Source organism: Perna viridis, chromosome 4 (assembly GCF_037379345.1).
Source record: "Perna viridis isolate PV_CMFRI_1.1 ecotype Kerala chromosome 4, ASM3737934v1, whole genome shotgun sequence".
NCBI lineage: Eukaryota > Metazoa > Mollusca > Bivalvia > Mytilida > Mytilidae > Perna > Perna viridis.
The window spans coordinates 8087233-8106472 of NC_142448.1; the positions used below are offsets into that span (position 1 = coordinate 8087233).

Genomic DNA, 19240 nt, shown 5'->3' on the forward strand with positions numbered 1-19240 from the left:
AACATTGGGTCCAATTGAAGTGCCCCCTGTTTTATAGTTGGAAAATTTTCCATCGACTGGCACTTCACTAAATTGAACTTGACCCCTACTTTTTCCGATGTAGAATGGTCGGTACGTGTCTCCTCTATAACGCTATACCCCACTATCTAGCTACATTACTACAGTAAAACCGATGCAGTTTGCAAAATAAGTCCCGAAAATGTCGGTTCACACGTTGTCCAGCGTAAAAAAACATGGGGATTTTCAAAATTTGAAAGGTATGACAAATCCTGGTCACTCTTGAGAATGGTGACACTGGTTTCACCCTCATCAGGTACCAGTCTTCTGGATTCAGACACTGACCAAGACAAACAAGACATTTTACAAGTCCCTGCAATAATACAGATACTGGAGCCTTAGAAGCACCCAAAGTGACTGGTGACAAGTAAGTAGTACCAGTTATTTCAAGTATAAAGAAATAGCGCATATGCAAGACAAATATCATATGACAACTTTCGATTTCTAAATATAGAATATGGCAACAAAGTTGTTAATGCGTACCTTTGATTTGATCGGCCAAAGTTGTATATAATATAGTCTGGATATGTAATAGTATGCAATGTTGTTTTATATGAATATTTTATGTATTGTGTAATAAAATATTTGACTTGTATGAATGTGTATTATGTTTTACTATTTGACTTGCACCGATTGACAGACGAACTTTCGGAAACTGGTGATTGTATTGCAATCTAGTCGTAATCTTCTATACTCTTTTTCATGCTTGATTAGTATGCACTTCTTTTCTCGTCATCTATTGGTTCGCAATTGTCGCGGGTTAATTCCTTTTTCATTTGAACACTCTTACCTAAGTATCTGAACGGACATGTTGGTTTTTATGTTCATCCGAATCTAGCAACCTATATTCCTATCAACTCAACTTATATACGCATCTGATTTCAACTTAACTATTACTAAGGTTAGTTTCTTTAACATTCCTAGATTAATTGTGCATGTTAATGGTCTTGAAATTAACATTTTTACCTCGTATGAAAGTCCGGTATGAATGATTGATTGATTGTGTAACTTTCATAATAATTTACCTAAACACACAAATCTGTAATGTTATTTTACTATTCTTAAATAATAGCGTTTAATGATTGATTCATTTAACAGTTCGAGTGGACCGCTCGAAAGTAAAAGTGTAAGTCTTTAAATCGATCACACACTGTGGTCATGAAGTAATTGTTTTAAATTATAAATACAATAAGTGATTTTTGATACTTCAGGTACAATACAGTAGTACTGGAGACTTACTATTCCTGTGACCATTTACAAATGTGCCTCTTGCACGATATGTGAGGTAAGCTAAGTGTTTTGTATTCTTGAGTTTTTGCTTTGCTTATGTATTTACTTTGCTATGTTTTTTTACGCTTATTGTATGCCCTAAATCGCTTATACTCTGATGCTGTTGTTTTGCTCTTTAATATGTTTGATTAGATAATTTACCATTGTCTTATAATTTGCTACATTTGAATATGGAGTCAAATGGAGTCAAACTACATATTTAGCTAGTTGGTTTATGCTTCACAAGCAGATTGATGAAGCCGTAAATTAAATTTACTCAAATGTTACATTTTGCCTATGATATGTAAATGTACTAAAATATACATTCACACACATGGTTAATTTTTATGTTATCTTTATGTGCAAGATGCTATTATTTATCTTGTGCTGTGTATTGAATATAACTATTTTATAGGGCATTAACATTATTTGGCAATAAAGCATAGAACCCTAGAGATTAGAGTTTACTTCTATCAACCCCCTAGAAATAGAGGTTGTGACAATGGCGCCCACCGCTTAGATGTTTCACTACGCCTAGGACTCAGGAATATTCCGATTTTAGTGCCGGCCGTTTGAGATCTCATACTTTATCCGTACGGAGCACCAGGTGTTTCCGGAAACAGATCCGTCATTTAGTTACTTCCGGTCAATATTCAGGACGTTGGACAACTACGAGGAAATTTCGATGGATGTGTGATCCTAACTAGTGAAATTTAGTGTTATTCTATTGTAATAGTAAGTTGATTTATGCTTAATTGTATCCATTATACATTATTATAATCTAGAATGCCTGGTTACATGGAATATTTTTATAAATTGACATAGAAATCCTTGATTTTCAAGTTAGAAAATTTTGGCTAAAATTTATTTTGGTCAAATTTAGACTTGAATAAGAAATTCATTTTAAATAATATTTTGATTATTCAGCTTTACTTCCCGGTCATTGGTGTTTAACAATGATAGTTTAGACACTTGTGATTGTTTAAAAAAAATATTTGTGGACTTTTTGATTTATTTATCAAATACCTAGAATTTTGTTGATACTTGATTTTTTTTGGTCCCGAATAGGTAAATAAGGTCAAGGTCAACCAAAAGTACATATTCTAAAAATAGAATAACATACACGACAGATGTAAACAAACACTACATGTGTTATCGTGTTTAGAATAGAGTGACAACTAGTTAATACTTGTATTTATTTTGAATTTCACACATTTTATTGTGTTTGAAATAGGTTGTCACTTGGAGGTGTACTTTGTATAATCGCTTATAAGTGCATACATTTTGGTAGGCCCTATATGGTCTGACTTCTGTTATTTTTCACACATGCATAAATATTTAGAGTCCATAATCATTATTTATATTCACATAGACTTTATTTGTGATATTTATATTTATATATGTATGGTTTGTGTGTATATTTTGTTTGTGTTTTGGGTGATATGTCATGTACATGTGAGTGTATTATATTTTGATTTTTAGTTGTTTGTATGTTGTGATGTTACCTTGTGATCTGTAAACATAGTTTTGTGTGTATGTTTTGAATCTTGAATATAAATAGAGTTTAAAACATTTGATTAAACTTTAAAAAAAACTTTTATCATTTACATGTAGGTTAAATTTAAAAGTTAAATCTAACTTTAAATTTTAAAAATTTAGATAAAGTTTAAACCATTTAAATAAACTTTAGTTAAACTTTGTTTAAACAGTTGTGACGTGATCGAGTGTAGTGTGCATGGTACTAATATTCTGATTGAACAAATAATTACGAACTTTTGCTTGTTAATACCATTTTACTTTCACTTTGAACTTTTTGACTATTCTTTTCATTTGATAGTGTCATTCTTAGATTTTGAGTTTGTGTTACAAGGTGAGTTTAGACTTAAGACACAGATAGACTTGACTCTCATCCCATAGGTCACTGACTTTAGAATCACAGACACACTAGTTGTGAATCTACTTCGAGGTTTTTTTTTTTGTGTCCTTTATCGAGTTAGTGAACATAAAAGCTTCACACAACTTTTTCCCATCCAATCTTTCAGGGGAGGCTGTAGCTGATTATCCGGATTTGGTAAGTGTAATTTTGAATTTTGTATATTTTGTGTATTGTTTTATTGTTTGTACATTTTAGAAAAAAAATTTTCTCCCCTCCTACATACGTACACTATGGCAGAAGGGAAGGCTGATGGGAAGGTTATTGTGGATCAACCAACCAGCCCATTAACAGAGATACCAAAAGAAGTTAAAGGAATGATGGAAAAATTGGGAGTAACACCAAAAGCTGATACAGCTCATGACTTGACTAAGTGGATGCTAAACTACCTCAAGTCAAAAGGTGTCTTACCACCCACAATGCCATCTATGACTCAACCACCAGATGTTAAACCAAAGATCAAGGATGATAAACCAACCAAGGTAATGATGAGCCAACCACCCAGAATCACATGGTTTTCAGGTCATGAGAAGCAATCCGGCGACACAACATATGAACTATGGAAGCATGAGGTGAAGCGTCTTATGAAACAGCCATACGACAAAGAAGTCATCTTAAATGCTGTTACCAGATCACTCCGAGGAGAGGCAGGATATGTCGCCATGCGTCTTGACTTAGACACTCGAGTAGAGGAAATAATACGAAAGCTGGACTCTATATATGGGAATGTTGATGAGAAGGAAGAACTTCTAGAAGAATTATATGCGGCTACTCAAAGGGAAGACGAATCAGTCACCAGCTGGAGTTGCAGGCTGGAGGGAATAGTTAGAAAAGCAGTAGAGAGAAGACTTGTTAGAAGAGCAGATGTGGATGCCATGTTACATACTAAACTGTGGACTGGATTGAAGCCATCACTTAAAGATGTATCAGGGCACAAATATGACACCATAAAGGATTTCGATGGGTTGAGAGTAGCCCTAAGACAGATTGAGAAGGACAGATTACAACGAGCTGCACATGTTACAACCAAACCACACACCAGTAAAGCTGTGACAGAATCATCAGATGTGAAGGAGATCAAAGGAATGATTCAACAGATGACCACTAGAATGGAAGGATATGAGAAGAAGTTGGAGCAACTACCATGGCAACAAGGGCAACAGTGGCAGCAACAGCCATCACCATGGCAACAGCAACAACAGCCTCAACCATGGCAACAACAACCAACTTGGCAACAAAGATATCAGTCTAATTGGAGAGGACAACAGAGAGGTAGGTATAGAGGTAGAGGCAGAGGTAGAGGAGGACCAACACTTAGATCAAGCAATACCAATGAGGAACCAAAATGTTAGAGATGTGGTGAAGTTGGTCATTATAAAATTGGATGCCGAGAAACTAGAGCCAGGTAAAGAAGATTTAAACTCCAACAAGTCTACGCAAGGGGAACATGCTTAGGCTTGTTCAGTGCTACCGTTCCCAAAACCAACAAAACCAAATTACCACCAGGACTTTTTGGCAAGCCAACAGAAACTGAAATACAGATAGATCATTTAGATACAACCACACCTGCCTTGCTAGATACAGGATCCACCGTGTCAATCATGAGTGAATCATTTTACCAACAGAATATATCATTGCCTTTACACAGTATTGAAACGTTGTTGAACATTGAGTGTGCTGATGGCCAACCATTACCATACTTGGGATATACTGAAGTCAACATACAGATACCAGGACAACAGAACATGCACCCATGCATCATGCTGATTGTGCCAGACAGTTCTTATAATAGCCATGTACCTCTTCTTTTAGGAACGAACATCTTATCCCAGATGATCAGCACATTAAGAGATGACTATGGAGAGAAATTTTTGCAGAACAGCCAAATGACAACACCCTGGTATTTGACCTTTCGCTGCATAGTACTTAGAGAGAAGGAACTCAAGAGCAATGACAACCGCCTTGGTATAATAAATAATGCAGAGAATAAGAATATTATCATACCTCCAAATTCCACATCCACTTTGTCAGGGTATGTCGACAAGGAAATCCCATATCAGGCCACACTAAGCCATGGTTCACTGCTGTAGATTGGCGAAAGATTTCAGTGACTTCGATGTTGAACCGAACTTGTTGTTATACAAGCACCAACATAATGGACATCTTAAGATCAACATAGCGAATGTGACCACCCGCACCCTCAGCATTCCACCACGATCTATCATTGCGGAGGTTCAACCTATAACCATAGAGACCCTACCTGAACCACCGCCTGAAGAAGAAGCTACAAAGCTTATGAATCTGTTGAAGATAACCAAGAGTGACCTAACTGATAGTCAACTAGAAGAAGGATATCAACTTATCCGTTCCTATATGGACATATTTTCCAAAGCTGACGACGATTATGGAGACACAGACATCGTGAAGCATCGAATAGATCTCATTGATGAGAAACCCTTCGAGCAACGATGTAGGAGAATACCACCTTCAGCCTATGATGAGGTACGCAGTCACCTTCGACAGCTCTTGGATGCCAAGATCATCAGACCTTCTAAAAGCCCTTTTGCATCCAATGTAGTCTTGGCTAGGAAGAAGGACAATACTTTGCGTCTCTGTGTTGATTACCGTCAGCTGAATAACCAGACAATACGGGACAGCTATGCTTTGCCACGGATAGAAGACTTGTTGGATTGTCTTGCAGGCAGTAGGTTCTTTAGCTGCGTGGATATGAAATCAGGGTACCATCAGGTCGAGATGCTGGAAGCACACAAAGAGCGGACAGCTTTCACAGTAGGATCTCTTGGTTTCTATGAGTACAATAGAATGCCGTTTGGACTGACCAACAGCCCGGCCACGTACCAGAGGCTAATGGAGGAATGTCTTGCTGACTACCATCTTAAGATATGCTGTGTGTTCATCGACGATATCATCATCTTCGGTAAAACATTCGAAGAGCATTTACACAACTTGAACCTAGTGATGGAACGAATACGCCAAGCCCACTTGAAGCTAGCGCCAAAGAAGTGTTCCTTTTTCCAACGCAAGGTGAAATTCCTAGGGCATGTTGTCTCGGAGGATGGAGTTGAGGTGGATCCCGATAAGACAGAGAAAGTCACCAACTGGCCTAAGCCAACATCACCAGAAGAGGTCCGTCGCTTTCTTGGACTCGCCGGATACTATCGTCGCTTCATTCGTAACTTCAGCCAGATTAGTCGACCATTAACAGACTTGATGCCGAGAACAACAGGCAAGAAGGGTAATAGAAAGAAGAAACCACCTAGCGACTGGCATTGGGGAGATAGAGAGGAGGCAGCATTCAAAAAGTTGAAGGAGCTCTTAACATCAGCACCAGTACTCAGCTACCTGCAACCTGAATGTCCATTTGAGCTTTGTACAGATGCCAGTAGTATTGATTGGACCTGGGGCAATCTTGCATCAGATTCAGGATGGACAAAAGAAAGAAATATGTTACGTTAGTAGAGGATTGACGAAAGCGGAGAAGAACTACCCAGCCCACAAACTGGAATTCTTGGCTTTGAAGTGGGCGGTCACGGACAAATTCAAAGATTACCTCTATGGACAGCACTTCACCATCATCACTGATAACAACCCACTGACATATGTTCTAACAACCGCCAAACTGGATGCTACCGGTCACCGATGGCTTTCGGACCTTGCAACCTTCGACTTTGACATCAAGTACCGGCCAGGGAAGACCAACACTGCGGCTGATGCTTTTAGCAGATGTCCACAACAAGAGGAAGTCAGCATCAGTTGTGACTCAGTTAAAGCCATATGTAATTCGACTACTACCGCACCCTTTGCTGAATGTTTGGCTGTGGCACCAGGTATACTCAGGGATGATGATGAACAGAATGGAACACTTACATCTGATATCATTGACTGGAAGAAAGCACAAAGACAGGATACAACGATACAACACTGGATAGAAATCATAAAAAATAACCTAGTACCAGAAAAAGGAGACAGTACACTGAAGCGAGAGTACAATCACCTTAGAATTGACGACGGAATATTATATCGCCAGGTTACAATCAACGATGAAGTTAAGCAGCAACTCGTACTACCAGCAGTTCACGTTAACACTATTTTGGAAGCGCTACACAATGACATGGGACATCCAGGAAGGGACCGCACCTTGTCGTTGCTTAGAGACAGGTTCTATTGGTCTGGTATGGCCAAAGATGTTGCTGATTGGATAACCAGGTGCGGAAGATGTATCCGCAGAAAGACCCGCACTAACCAGGTGGCGCCACTAGCCAACTTTGCAGTATGACAGGAATGACCAAGTCTCGCACTACCAGCTACCATCCCCAGGGTAATGGTATGTGTGAAAGATTCAACCAGACTCTCCAGAACATGCTTGGAACCCTTGAACCAGACAAGAAAACTAGAAGGCGTATGTGGGACCACTTGTTCATGCATACAACTGCACAAGGCATGAGTCCACCGGTTTTTCACCATACTACCTTATGTTTGGACGGGAGCCGAGGCTACCAGTGGATGTTGCTTTTGGTCTTAGGAGGAGCGGTACTGGATCAAACTACGTTGAGGATCTTCGGAACCGACTAAAGTATGCTCATCAACTTTCAGCAGAAGCGTCAAAGAAGTCTCAACAACATCAAAAGAAGCAGTACGACACCAAGATCAAGAAAGCATCCGTCACTACTGGAGACCTTGTACTAGTTAGGATTCTTGCATTCGAGGGAAAACATAAGCTGGCGGATAAACGGGAACAGGACCCTTACATCGTCCTAGACATCCAAGTTTTCATAGTCCAGAAGGAGAATGGAGACGGTCGAAAGCGAAGACTGCACAGAAATCAGCTGCTACCAGTGGGACACTTGATTGAGCCTACTCGACCGGTACCAAAGCCAAGATATGTCAAGAAGCCAAAACCGAAACCTGCACCAAAGGTGACTAGATCGACAGAGCACCAAGAATCGTCTGATGAAGACTTAGTTGAAGTCGTGGTATTGGAACCAACAGATGAGGATGACAGTGACTCAACAGTTACTGCAGAAACATCTCAGCTGGAGGACACACCAAATCAGGTTGTAAGAGACGGTGCTGATGGAACTGGATCGCGACCTGAAGGGGACGCCCGTTTACAGGAGGATGAGTTGGATCAATCCAATGAGGTTCCTGGGACAGAGTCGGATGCCAGTGATCATAGTAGAGGGAGGCTTTCACAAGAGACAGACAGCGAACAACAGGAGGAGCTTTCTGATGAATCTTCGATGTCTTCTCCGAGAATCCGTCGATCAACACGCACTAGACAACCACCCAGTTGGATGACCTCTGGAAAATACCAACTTTCCAAGTCTACAGGAAGTACGGATTGGTACCAGAAAATCCAGTGTTTAACATCTTTGGCTGATACAGATTTGTTCCAAGGTATGCAGACTGAAACAGCACGTACCATCTTGGATATCATAAAGACATCAGCGGGTCAGAAGAAATGACGGGTCGTCATTTCACGGCTGGGGGGAGTTTGTAATAGTATGCAATGTTGTTTTATATGAATATTTTATGTATTGTGTAATAAATATTTGATTTGTATGAATGTGTATTATGTTTTACTATTTGACTTGGACCGATTGACAGACGAGCTTTCGGAAACTGGTGATTGTATTGCAATCTAGTCGTAATCTTCTATATTCTTTTTCATGCTTGATTAGTACGCACTTCTTTTCTCGTCATCTATTGGTTCGCAATTGTCGCGGGTTAATTCCTTTTTCATTTCAACACTCTTACCTAAGTATCCGAACGGACATGTTGGTTTTTATGTTCATCCGAATCTAGCAACCTATATTCCTATCAACTCAACTTATATACGCATCTGATTTCAACTTAACTATTACTAAGGTTAGTTTCTTTAACATTCCTAGATTAATTGTGCATGTTAATGGTCTTGAAATTAACATTTTTACCTCGTATGAAAGTCCGGTATGAATGATTGATTGATTGTGTAACTTTCATAATAATTTACCTAAACACACAAATCTGTAATGTTATTTTACTATGCTTATATAATAGCGATTAATGATTGATTCATTTAACAGTTCGAGTGGACCGCTCGAAAGTAAAAGTGTAAGTCTTTAAATCGATCACACACTGTGGTCATGAAGTAATTGTTTTAAATTATAAATACAATAAGTGATTTTTGATACTTCAAGTACAATACAGTAGTACTGGAGACTTACTATTCCTGTGACCATTTACAAATGTGCCTCTTGCACGATATGTGAGGTAAGCTAAGTGTTTTGTATTCTTGAGTTTTTTGCTTTGCTTATGTATTTGCTTTGCTGTTTTTTTACGCTTATTGTATGCCCTAAATCGCTTATACTCTAATGCTGTTGTTTTGCTCTTTAATATGTTTGATTAGATAATTTACCATTTTCTTATAATTTGCTACATTTGAATATGGAGTCAAATGGAGTCAAACTACATATTTAGCTAGTTGGTTTATGCTTCACAAGCAGATTGATGAAGCCGTAAATTAAATTTACTCAAATGTTACATTTTTCCTATGATATATAAATATATAGGAGTAGAATGCATTCAAGTGGTAGGTTACTATATACTATGACCATTTATGTGATAAAAAGAGGGGATTTAAATGTTTTTATTTGTACTTGTTCCCTTAGAGAATTATTCCAATAAACTACTATAATCATTCAGAAAACACAATAATTCTGGCTGTAACATCTAATAGTATGCTGTGTGAAATACTTTCCACCAGAATAAATACCAAATTTAATCCGGGGATATCTTATAATACTTAAATGTTTGCTATGGCTATTATATTGTTTCCATATACACAATCTTATCATAATCAAACCTTCGTGTGTCTGAAAGTTTTTCCTTTATGGTTACTATCGAAAGAGTTCACAAAGTTAGGTGTCTATGATGCGAATAGTTTCTAGTGTGACATCTTATCCAGTATATATTTAGATATTAATTAGTAATAAAGCCATTCTTACACTCGTAATTTCAGTACTGTACATTTGTATATGATTTGCATAATTATATATGTTGCTGGTGGATGTCATAGAACCGCCATTTTTAGCTTAATACGATATCATATTGTACCTCATAATAATAAGAAACATTCACAAAGAGCAATCTTAGTACTTTGATTTATGACATCTTAAATAATTTGGTACATTATCTTCATGCATTTAAAGCAAGCAAGAAAAAAATAACATAGCAGTTTTAAAAGGAAGGAAATACATAGTGTTTAAGTAGAAGAGATAAGAGAAATACATGTACACCTTTCTACATTAATCCCTCTGATAAATGTTGAATTAAAGTGCCTTTCACCCGAGGACAAAAGTTAAGAAAATAACATTTATACATTTAAATTGATAAATCAACAACTTGTAAATGAACGAACAGGTAAAACCTTAAGCGCAGATGCTTATGGTTGATAGACTTACTTGAAGAGTTGTCATCGCAAGTTAGAATTTTCATCGCAAATGTATACAATAATACATAGAGACGATCACGATTAAGTAAAATTCATAGTCCAGTTTTAGAGCTGTCATCATTGTATGATTTACACGAAAGTGTATAAATTGTTTTTGATCAACTTGGAAGGTATGTGCATTACTGTTTTTTTTTTTTTTTTTTTTTTGTTTTTTTTTTTTGGTTTTGTATTGTTCAGGTTTTTTGCAATGTTTTGTTTCATATTGTTTTTTTTATAATTTGAAATTTAATTTCAGGTTGTTTAGGTCTATAATAAAGGTGTCCATGAAGAGACCGAATTGAACAGAGTAAATATCCCAACGTTTTCTTAGTTTCAATGTAGACTAGTGTATAAGTGATTATGATATTAGAAAGAACAGGGTGCATATAACGGTTAATCTTTCAAATCCTGGAGGTTTTCAACTTAATCCATTATAAAAATACATACTTAAATACACGACAATAATACTTTGAAGCTCGAATATGTTCCCTCGTTTTTTTTCCGTTTTCAAAATACGGTACATTTATGCTGTGTAAAACAATAAGCAATATACATAAAACAACTTAATTAATATCATGGCCTAGTCTTACAAGCGTTTAAAAGACTTTCATAAATGTCATCTTATACGAGATTTTGATTGAATAAAAAATGCATTATGATTAATTTTAGAATTAACAACTAAAATAAATATTCAAAATACTGTAGTAAATCCTAAATAAGTTTAGGAATTTGGAGACAACGTTAAATGGGTATACTTAGCAAGTGACTACCAGCTAATGTTTACCAAAATTAATTTCAAGAACCTTCCTCTCTCGGGAGTTTACTACGATAATGCAAAGAATCTACCTCCCTCCGAACGGTTACTTCCTCCCCGGGAGGTTACTGAATCATCATATTAACAAAGATTGATAAACATGTACATAAATACAAGAAAATTTTACAACTGAAACATGAATATCATAAAACAAAATAATCAATGATTTTTTTTTAAATTATTCAAAAAAAATGTTCCTTATATGGTTAGCACATAATTTAAAAGAATGGAGTTCATTGCTCATTGTCTAGAATGGTTTCTACATGTTCGGCTGTGGATAATAAAATAAATAAGTAAACAAAATAAAATAAAATAAATAAATAAAAAATAAAAATAAGAATGGACAGAAAGTAATCAGATATCAGTAATCAATTGCCAACAATGTCCAAATTATTAAAAAAAATTCCACATAAGTACGTTAATTGGAACGATGAATGTTCATTGCCAACCATGGTTTCAACTTCTGTAGTTTTGCCAAGTAAAATTTCGGGAATGTTTCAGTATAGTTCATCGAGGTACAGAAAAACGGGTATTTCAAAAGAGTTCAAAATGTCAGTCTGAAACACAGCGTGGAGAATCGGAGTACTACGACATAATAAAACAAAGTGTTCAATAGTGTCATTGTAGCTTGATCCACATTTCCATGTCAGATTGAGGTACACAGGTTACAGTTTTGCAAGGAAAAATGTCTTCTTCAGTTCTGTGGTTGATTTAGTAGCATCCAAACCAATAAACTGACCATTGTTAACCGCTAAATTCCTGAAACGTGAAAAGTCACTATCACTCTCCATGGTTTCTGTCTTTTATTTGTTCGCATACATCATTACATGCTGTTTCACTATTCGTTTCCATAGGCTTTTACCAGGAAAAGTCTTGTCGCTTATGAAATTTTCAAAGTAGTTAATGAGATCGTGCTTCTGGAAGAGCATAAAGCAGTCAGAAATAAAACCAAAGGAAGTATGTTTTACTACTCACTATACATTTGGTGACGGTCTCTTTTCGAAGTTTGTAATTTCGGAAGAATCGAACCTTTCTAATGCCAATTTCATACAAAATTTCGTGGTTGCCTAACAGGCTTCTACCATTATTGATCTTGTACCTTTCCACAGACCCTGGATGTGTTTCAGACAGGTGTGTTGAAATGTTTTCAATGCCTGAATGTCACGCATTAGCACTCCAAAGCCGACATCCATATAGAAATGACGGAATTACGACAGCTCGATAAAGTCTAAAATTTGTAATAGGGTTCACATCTTTCTGAAATCCCGTAGAATGACCGCCGACCTCTTCCGCATGCAGATGTGACTGCTTCTTTTGATTTCAGTTGAGCACTATACCAAGATGAGTTTTAGTTGTGTTAATGTCTATTTCGCTACTGCCAAAAAGTCTAACCGGGGAGCTCGAGATTTGCTTGCTGCGTCTATATATCAGATTGTCGAGTTTTCCTGCACTAAATACAAATTTCCAACTCTTTGAGTATTTGTAACAAATGTTCAAGAGATCTTGTAAACCGACCGGACTTCATGATAACAATGCAATGTCGTCGGCGAATGAGGGGTTTCCGCATGCAATTTTATTCAGTAAAACTGTATAGGGTGAACATTCTAAGCTGTGCAAAAGGTTATCAAGATATAGTTTGTAAAAAAAAGTAGATAAGACTCCTCCTTGCCGCACACGTTGGTTTATTGGAAACCATCGTCACTGTTCACTATTTATCATAACCGCGCTGCTCATGTTTGTATAGCTGTGGTCAATAATGCATAATACTGAACTTTTAATCCCAATATAATATAGTAGCATGCCACACGGTATCAAAAGCTCGTTTTATGTCCAAAAACGTTCAACTTCTTTAACATTGTCATAATAGTTTTGGTACACACAAACGACGTAGACAAACAATTCAAGTCATTTGTGAAACTTTGTTGCTGCTTGTTTGAAAATAAGTCAACAAACAAGTCACACCATGTTTGAATTCTTGTGAGTAAAATACTTTCAATCGTTTCGTAGAATGACTATAGAAGTGCAATTGGTCTGTACGAGTCACATTTGGGCATCGGCTTATTTCCGCCGTAATGAATAGGAATGATAAGCGCCTTCTTCCGCGATAACGAAGTATAGCCAACCGCCAAGGTTAGTTAAAAAGTTTCGTGATGGCGATGATCAGTTGTTGCCCAGCATACCATAGGTGTTTATTTTGGACAGTCAACTCCTGGTGTTTTGTTTAGCTGAAGCCTTTTCACACAAGTAAAAACTTCCTCAAATGTGATTCTACCATTGAGCACTGTATCTTCAGTTGTATTATCTTTATCACCGTATGGAGCATTAAATATGTCGTCATTACTGTTGAATTTTTCACTAAAGTAGTTTGCACAACTTCCTACAATGTCAGTTGGTGATCGGTAGGTTAAATCAGATGCCAAGAATCTACCTCCCCAGAAAAGCTTCTAAATAATGCCAAGAATCAACCTCCCCCGAAAATCTACTAAATAATGCCAAGAATCTACCTCCCCAGAAAGGATACTAACTACTGAAAAGAATATTCATCACCTGGGAGGTTTCTAAAGTAATGAAAAGAATATTCCTCACTTGGGAGGTTACTGAATAATGCCAACAATATTCCTCCCTTGGAGGTTAGGGAAATAATGCATAACTTTACATACAAAAATGAAGATTTTACCGACTTTTTATATTTGAATATTCATACAGTTTGTAATGGTAATTATTTACTTTTCAGATTGAAATGAGAGTAATGTTTTCTGGTAGGAACAAACTACTAGTATATTTGTTTGTCATTGCTGCGACCTTGTCAGCTTTCCTTGTTTACGTACCGTTCCAGGGCGTACATGTTTTTCCAGTTAAAGTTCTTGGGCCTTTAGAATTAATACGCCTTGATTGTGGAGAACTGTGTGAGACTGTGTCATTGGGAGAACCAGGTCCATACTTCAACCAAATAAATGTCCCAATTGATTGTCACAAACTGTTTCAGAATGAACTCATTGACCGAGGCCATAACTTAAAACAAGCACCCAAAACAATTCCAAAACAAATGCTGCAAGATTTTACTATGAATGGTAGAATATCTGTATCGTCATGGTACTTTGATCAATATTATTCAGGAAAAGAGGCACAAACACCCGTATGGACAAAAAAGATGATAGATCAGTACACTGAACTGGCAAAAAATGGAGAACTAGGAGGGAATTACGGTGTTTCAGAAACAAATGCGTTAAGAGATGGACTAAAACACGCCCCAGGTATAAAAGACGGACGAGTTCTAGTTATTGGATCCGAAATTCCTTGGGTTGAAGCATGTGTTTTAGAGGCAGGGGCACGGGAGGTAGTTACATTGGAATACGGCATCATTAATTCTGAACATCCACAGATAAAAACCATGGTGCCATCAGAGTTCAGGAAGGCTTATTTATTGAACACTTTAGGTAAATTTGACGCTATTGCAACCTTCAGTTATGTAGAGCATTCGGGATTAGGGAGATATGGTGATGCCCTTAACCCATGGGGTGACATTATAACAATTGCCAGGGGTTGGTGTGTAACAAAAGACGGTGGATCTTTAACTGTTGGAGTTATGTATGATGACAATAAGGATTCCATAAGGTTTAATGCTGGGCGTTGGTATGGCCAAATAAGGTATCCGTTTCTTGCCACAAACTGGAAGCAGCATTACCGTGGCTCTGGTTCACATAGAGTCCATGTGTTCACAAAAGATAAAATCAAAACAAATAAAACAGTAGCCTATTATTTACACAAACCATTCCCTTACAATCCAGTAAAGAATGCAAATAGGAAATACTCACAAGTTAACCAAGATCAATTAGTTTATAAAATATTTCCTAAAAAGCAAGGATTTTTTCTTGAGATGGGTGCATTCGATGGAAAAAAAATTTCTAATACACTATGGCTTGAACGCAAACATAACTGGACTGGATTGCTGATCGAGGCGAGTCCAGACTTGTGCCGTAAAATAGATTCTTTAAAACGTCATGCATGGAGATTGTGCGCGTGTGTTTCTGACGAAGTGCGTAAGACAAAATTTATTCAGAGTGGTACTATGGGAAGAATGAAGTCAGAAGTAGACGCCGACCACATGCAACTGATAAAAGACACGAGAATAGTTACTGTGCCATGCTTCACCTTTGAGGAAGTTCTTGGCTCCATAAATATTTATCACATAGGCTACTTTTCATTAGATGTTGAAGGGGCTGAAATGGTAATCTTAAACTCACTGAAAAAGTTACTGCTATCTAAAAGGTTGAAAATTGATATATGGACTATAGAATACCGGGTTTATGATGGTAAAAGAACTGTCGTAGACAAATCTATAGAACGACTAGGCAAAATACGGCTCTATTTTGAAGAAGTTGGTCTGTATGTTGAACATTCCCAAGTGAGTGAGATGAAAGATAATCGGAATGGCATGGCTTTGGATGTTGTCTTTGTTTCGATAGAAGCTTGGTGTAAAACGCGTAATATGTTACCAAATGGCAAAAATTGTCCAGAATAAACTTTTTTTTAAAATCAGAAAAGCGGAGGAACTTCGAACTTCGGCGTTAAACTAGAAAAAGTGTTACTTGGAGTGCCAAGTACAGGATTGCCATATGTTTGTACTATTTTGATACTGCTTCCTATTATCGTATATATCTGTTTTATTCACATTCAACGTGAGCTTAGGCAGAGTTAGGTGAGCGGCGTAATGATATCGTGGTCTGGTTTTAAGATCACCAGCCAGAAGTGTCTTATTATGTTGTTACATTCAAAAATGGAATAATTATTTTATTTCTGCGTGTTGGTATTTTCAAGTTCTGACACAGTAGTTTAGAATATTGTTTGTCTTTTGTCAAGCTTGGGAAACCAGACTCGTGCTAATTACAAAACAACAGATAAGAAACCAGAGAGAAAATAGTTTGGTGATTACTAGAAAATTGTCACTCCAGACATTTCCATGAAGTTGAATACTCAATCGAGTTGATTCAGCACACATAAAGTAAACTGTAAAATTGTTATATGTAATTGTACTTTTGACCTAAGTTGATATAACCTTACCAATATCCGTTCTTGGTAACATTGAACTGATAACCTACATGTACATACTGAGACACTGCAGCTTAGTGATGATACAGATTTGATTATTAATGTAAGATTATCAAATCTAGCAAGAGGGGATATTTATCCAACTAAACAGCACAGTACCATGATTAACATCAAGTAAGCTACATTGTTGGTGATATTATCGGATTTTACTTTTAAAGTAAAATCTAATAACCGATTCCGACGTTAAGAATTACGTTAAATTTTGCTGAAATGTTCTTATTATAAGGGCATTGAAATAAACTCTTAAAATATAGGTCATCGTGCTTTTAATGAAGATATGTCAGTTCCAAAACTGAATGAATGGGGGAAAACAACTTTCTGACACACTTTTGGTTAGTATAGATTTTTCACTATCATGCATCGTGAATGTTTGATGTGGCACACCTACACGGGAATCATTGGGCTTGGTTTATGCCAAATTTCCAGTAGTATAAGTCGATAATGAATCTGCAGCAGCTCTCAGTCGTCAAAAGTGTCGGTAAAAATCCGAAATTTTGATCGGGTTGATGTCGATTTGATTTTATACTCATTTATCAATTACAAAAAAAAAACATAATTTTAAATGCACTTGTAAGAGCACCATATAGATGGCAAAGAAAATTTGACACTAAAAACTGCATGTTAGCGCACTACATATCGCGGGTTGTTTCTCTTTTAGGAACGCAAAGAACGGGTTTTTTTCTATCTATTTTACAGCAATTATGTCAATTTGTCGTGGGAATTAGAACGTATACAGTTATACAAGATATGTCATACATAAATCAAGTCCGATCTCTGAAACAATATTGTCTGAATTAGCCTAAAACATGTAGCATTGTACCTTTTATCATTGCTTTCAATTAAAAAAAAAAGAAAAATAAAGTCATCATCATTTAATCAGAAAGTTACAGCAAAATATATCAGACATGCTTATGATTGAACAGAGTTGATCAAAATATATCAGACATGGCTTGTGATTGAATAGAGTTGATCAAAATATATCAGACATGGCTTGTGATTGAATAGAGTTGATCAAAATATATCAGACATGGCTTGTGATTGAATAGAGTTGATCAAAATATATCAGACATGGCTTGTGATTGAATAGAGTTGATCAAAATATATCAGACATGCTTGTGATTGAACAGAGTTGATCAAAGGAAGAAAATATATCAGACATGCTTGTGATTGAATAGAGTTGATCAAAATATATCAGACATGGTTGTGATTGAACAGAGTTGATCAAAATATTTCAGACATGCTTGTGATTGAATAGAGTTGATCAAAATATATCAGACATGGCTTGTGATTGAACAGAGTTGATCAAAGGAAGAAAATATATCAGACATGCTTGTGATTGAATAGAGTTGATCAAAGGAAGAAAAGGTGGTTATAAAGCATGAAATTAATATTGAATGCAGCTCTTCTTACATTAGTGAGATTCAGCCAACAAGAGATAGCTAGATTACAATTTCAATAATTTTAATTAAACTAAATCAGTAAATGAGTAACAATTTACAGTAATTATAATTACAACAGATACTTAATGTAAACAATATTTATTCATGAAAACATACAACGTATACTATTAATTTACATACTTTAACAATTAGGATTAAGAAACAAGCTCAAAGCTTTTATAAATCTGTTTCATATTAAGATAACATACAAAAATTAAACACAAGTATGACAGCAGATTGTTTCGTAGAACAAATATATAGTATTAAATGTCATAATTTATAATTATTATGATTAAACAATAAGTAGTAAAGTGTAAATAATATAAGATATTTAAAGTTAGATGATGAAATGCAGGATATACTTGCAGATTATTAGGATGTGAAACGTTTATCTTAATTATGAAATTTTGTACCAACAGAAATATATCACTTTTTTGTTTGTCGGTTAATTCATTTGAACCGTATAATAGGAGCTTTTCGTCAAAGCAACAGATAATTGTGTTAAAGGATCCAGCAAATCTCTTCGTTGATTTCTGTATAAGGGACAAGTTAGTAAGAAATGACTATTAGTTTCAAGCGAACCGCAGCGACAGTTGGGTGAATCAGTTAAATTCCTTACAAATAAATGGGAATTTAGAGAACTTGAGTTCACGCCCATGCGTGCGTGTAACATTTGACCGAGACGACTCCCGATGTAGAAATAGACTGGGACTTTGTTGTTGAGATCTTGAAGTTTCCTTTTAAAAAGCGAAATTGAATTACATGTCCTTATCTCAGGTTGAAGCGAATTCTAGAGTTCGAATAATGAAAGTAGGAAATAGCCCGCATAAATACGGGTTCTAGTGTCTATATTTAATCAATTGTCCGTCTGTCGAGTATTATGCTCATATCTACTACCGACACAGTTAGGCACTAAATTAACAAGATATTGTGGGGCAGTATTGTTGACCATTTTATAAAAATATAATAATTTGTGTCTCTTACGTCTGTCTGTCAGTTTTTTTCCATCTAGTTTCGTCATAGAGTTTTAGAATGCTGGTTAATTTTGTTCCGCCTGTTACAATACGAGCAGCGTATAATTGTACCTTTTCAATTTTATCAATAATAGTTTGGTTTTGATTATCCCA

General features: G+C 36.3%; 2 protein-coding genes across 7 annotated transcripts; both read left to right on the forward strand.

Annotated features, from left to right (window-relative positions):
• Positions 1-786: 786 nt before the first annotated feature.
• LOC148618717 (uncharacterized) lies at positions 787-17535 on the forward strand. Of its 6 annotated transcripts, XM_088577893.1 has the most exons (6): positions 787-1039; positions 1269-1342; positions 1742-2061; positions 9460-9532; positions 11008-11058; positions 14300-17535. In XM_088577893.1, exon 6 carries the CDS (start codon positions 14306-14308, stop codon positions 16085-16087), a length of 1782 nt encoding a protein of 593 aa, XP_088434019.1. In that variant the 5' UTR covers positions 787-1039; positions 1269-1342; positions 1742-2061; positions 9460-9532; positions 11008-11058; positions 14300-14305; the 3' UTR covers positions 16088-17535. The 6 variants fall into 6 exon arrangements, with proteins under 6 accessions (XP_088434019.1, XP_088434015.1, XP_088434017.1 ...); XM_088577889.1 differs by lacking the exon at positions 9460-9532; XM_088577891.1 differs by lacking the exon at positions 9460-9532 and having other exon boundaries at positions 787-958.
• LOC148618718 (uncharacterized) lies at positions 3561-4611 on the forward strand. The gene has a single exon (XM_088577896.1). It carries the CDS (start codon positions 3577-3579, stop codon positions 4609-4611), a length of 1035 nt encoding a protein of 344 aa, XP_088434022.1. The 5' UTR covers positions 3561-3576.
• Positions 17536-19240: the final 1705 nt, after the last annotated feature.

What these genes read in the sequence shown, in the direction of transcription:
- LOC148618718 (XM_088577896.1), top strand. Translation starts at nt 3,577, where the DNA reads ATGATGGAAAAATTGGGAGTAACACCAAAAGCTGATACAGCTCATGAC.
- LOC148618717 (XM_088577893.1), top strand. Translation starts at nt 14,306, where the DNA reads ATGAGAGTAATGTTTTCTGGTAGGAACAAACTACTAGTATATTTGTTT.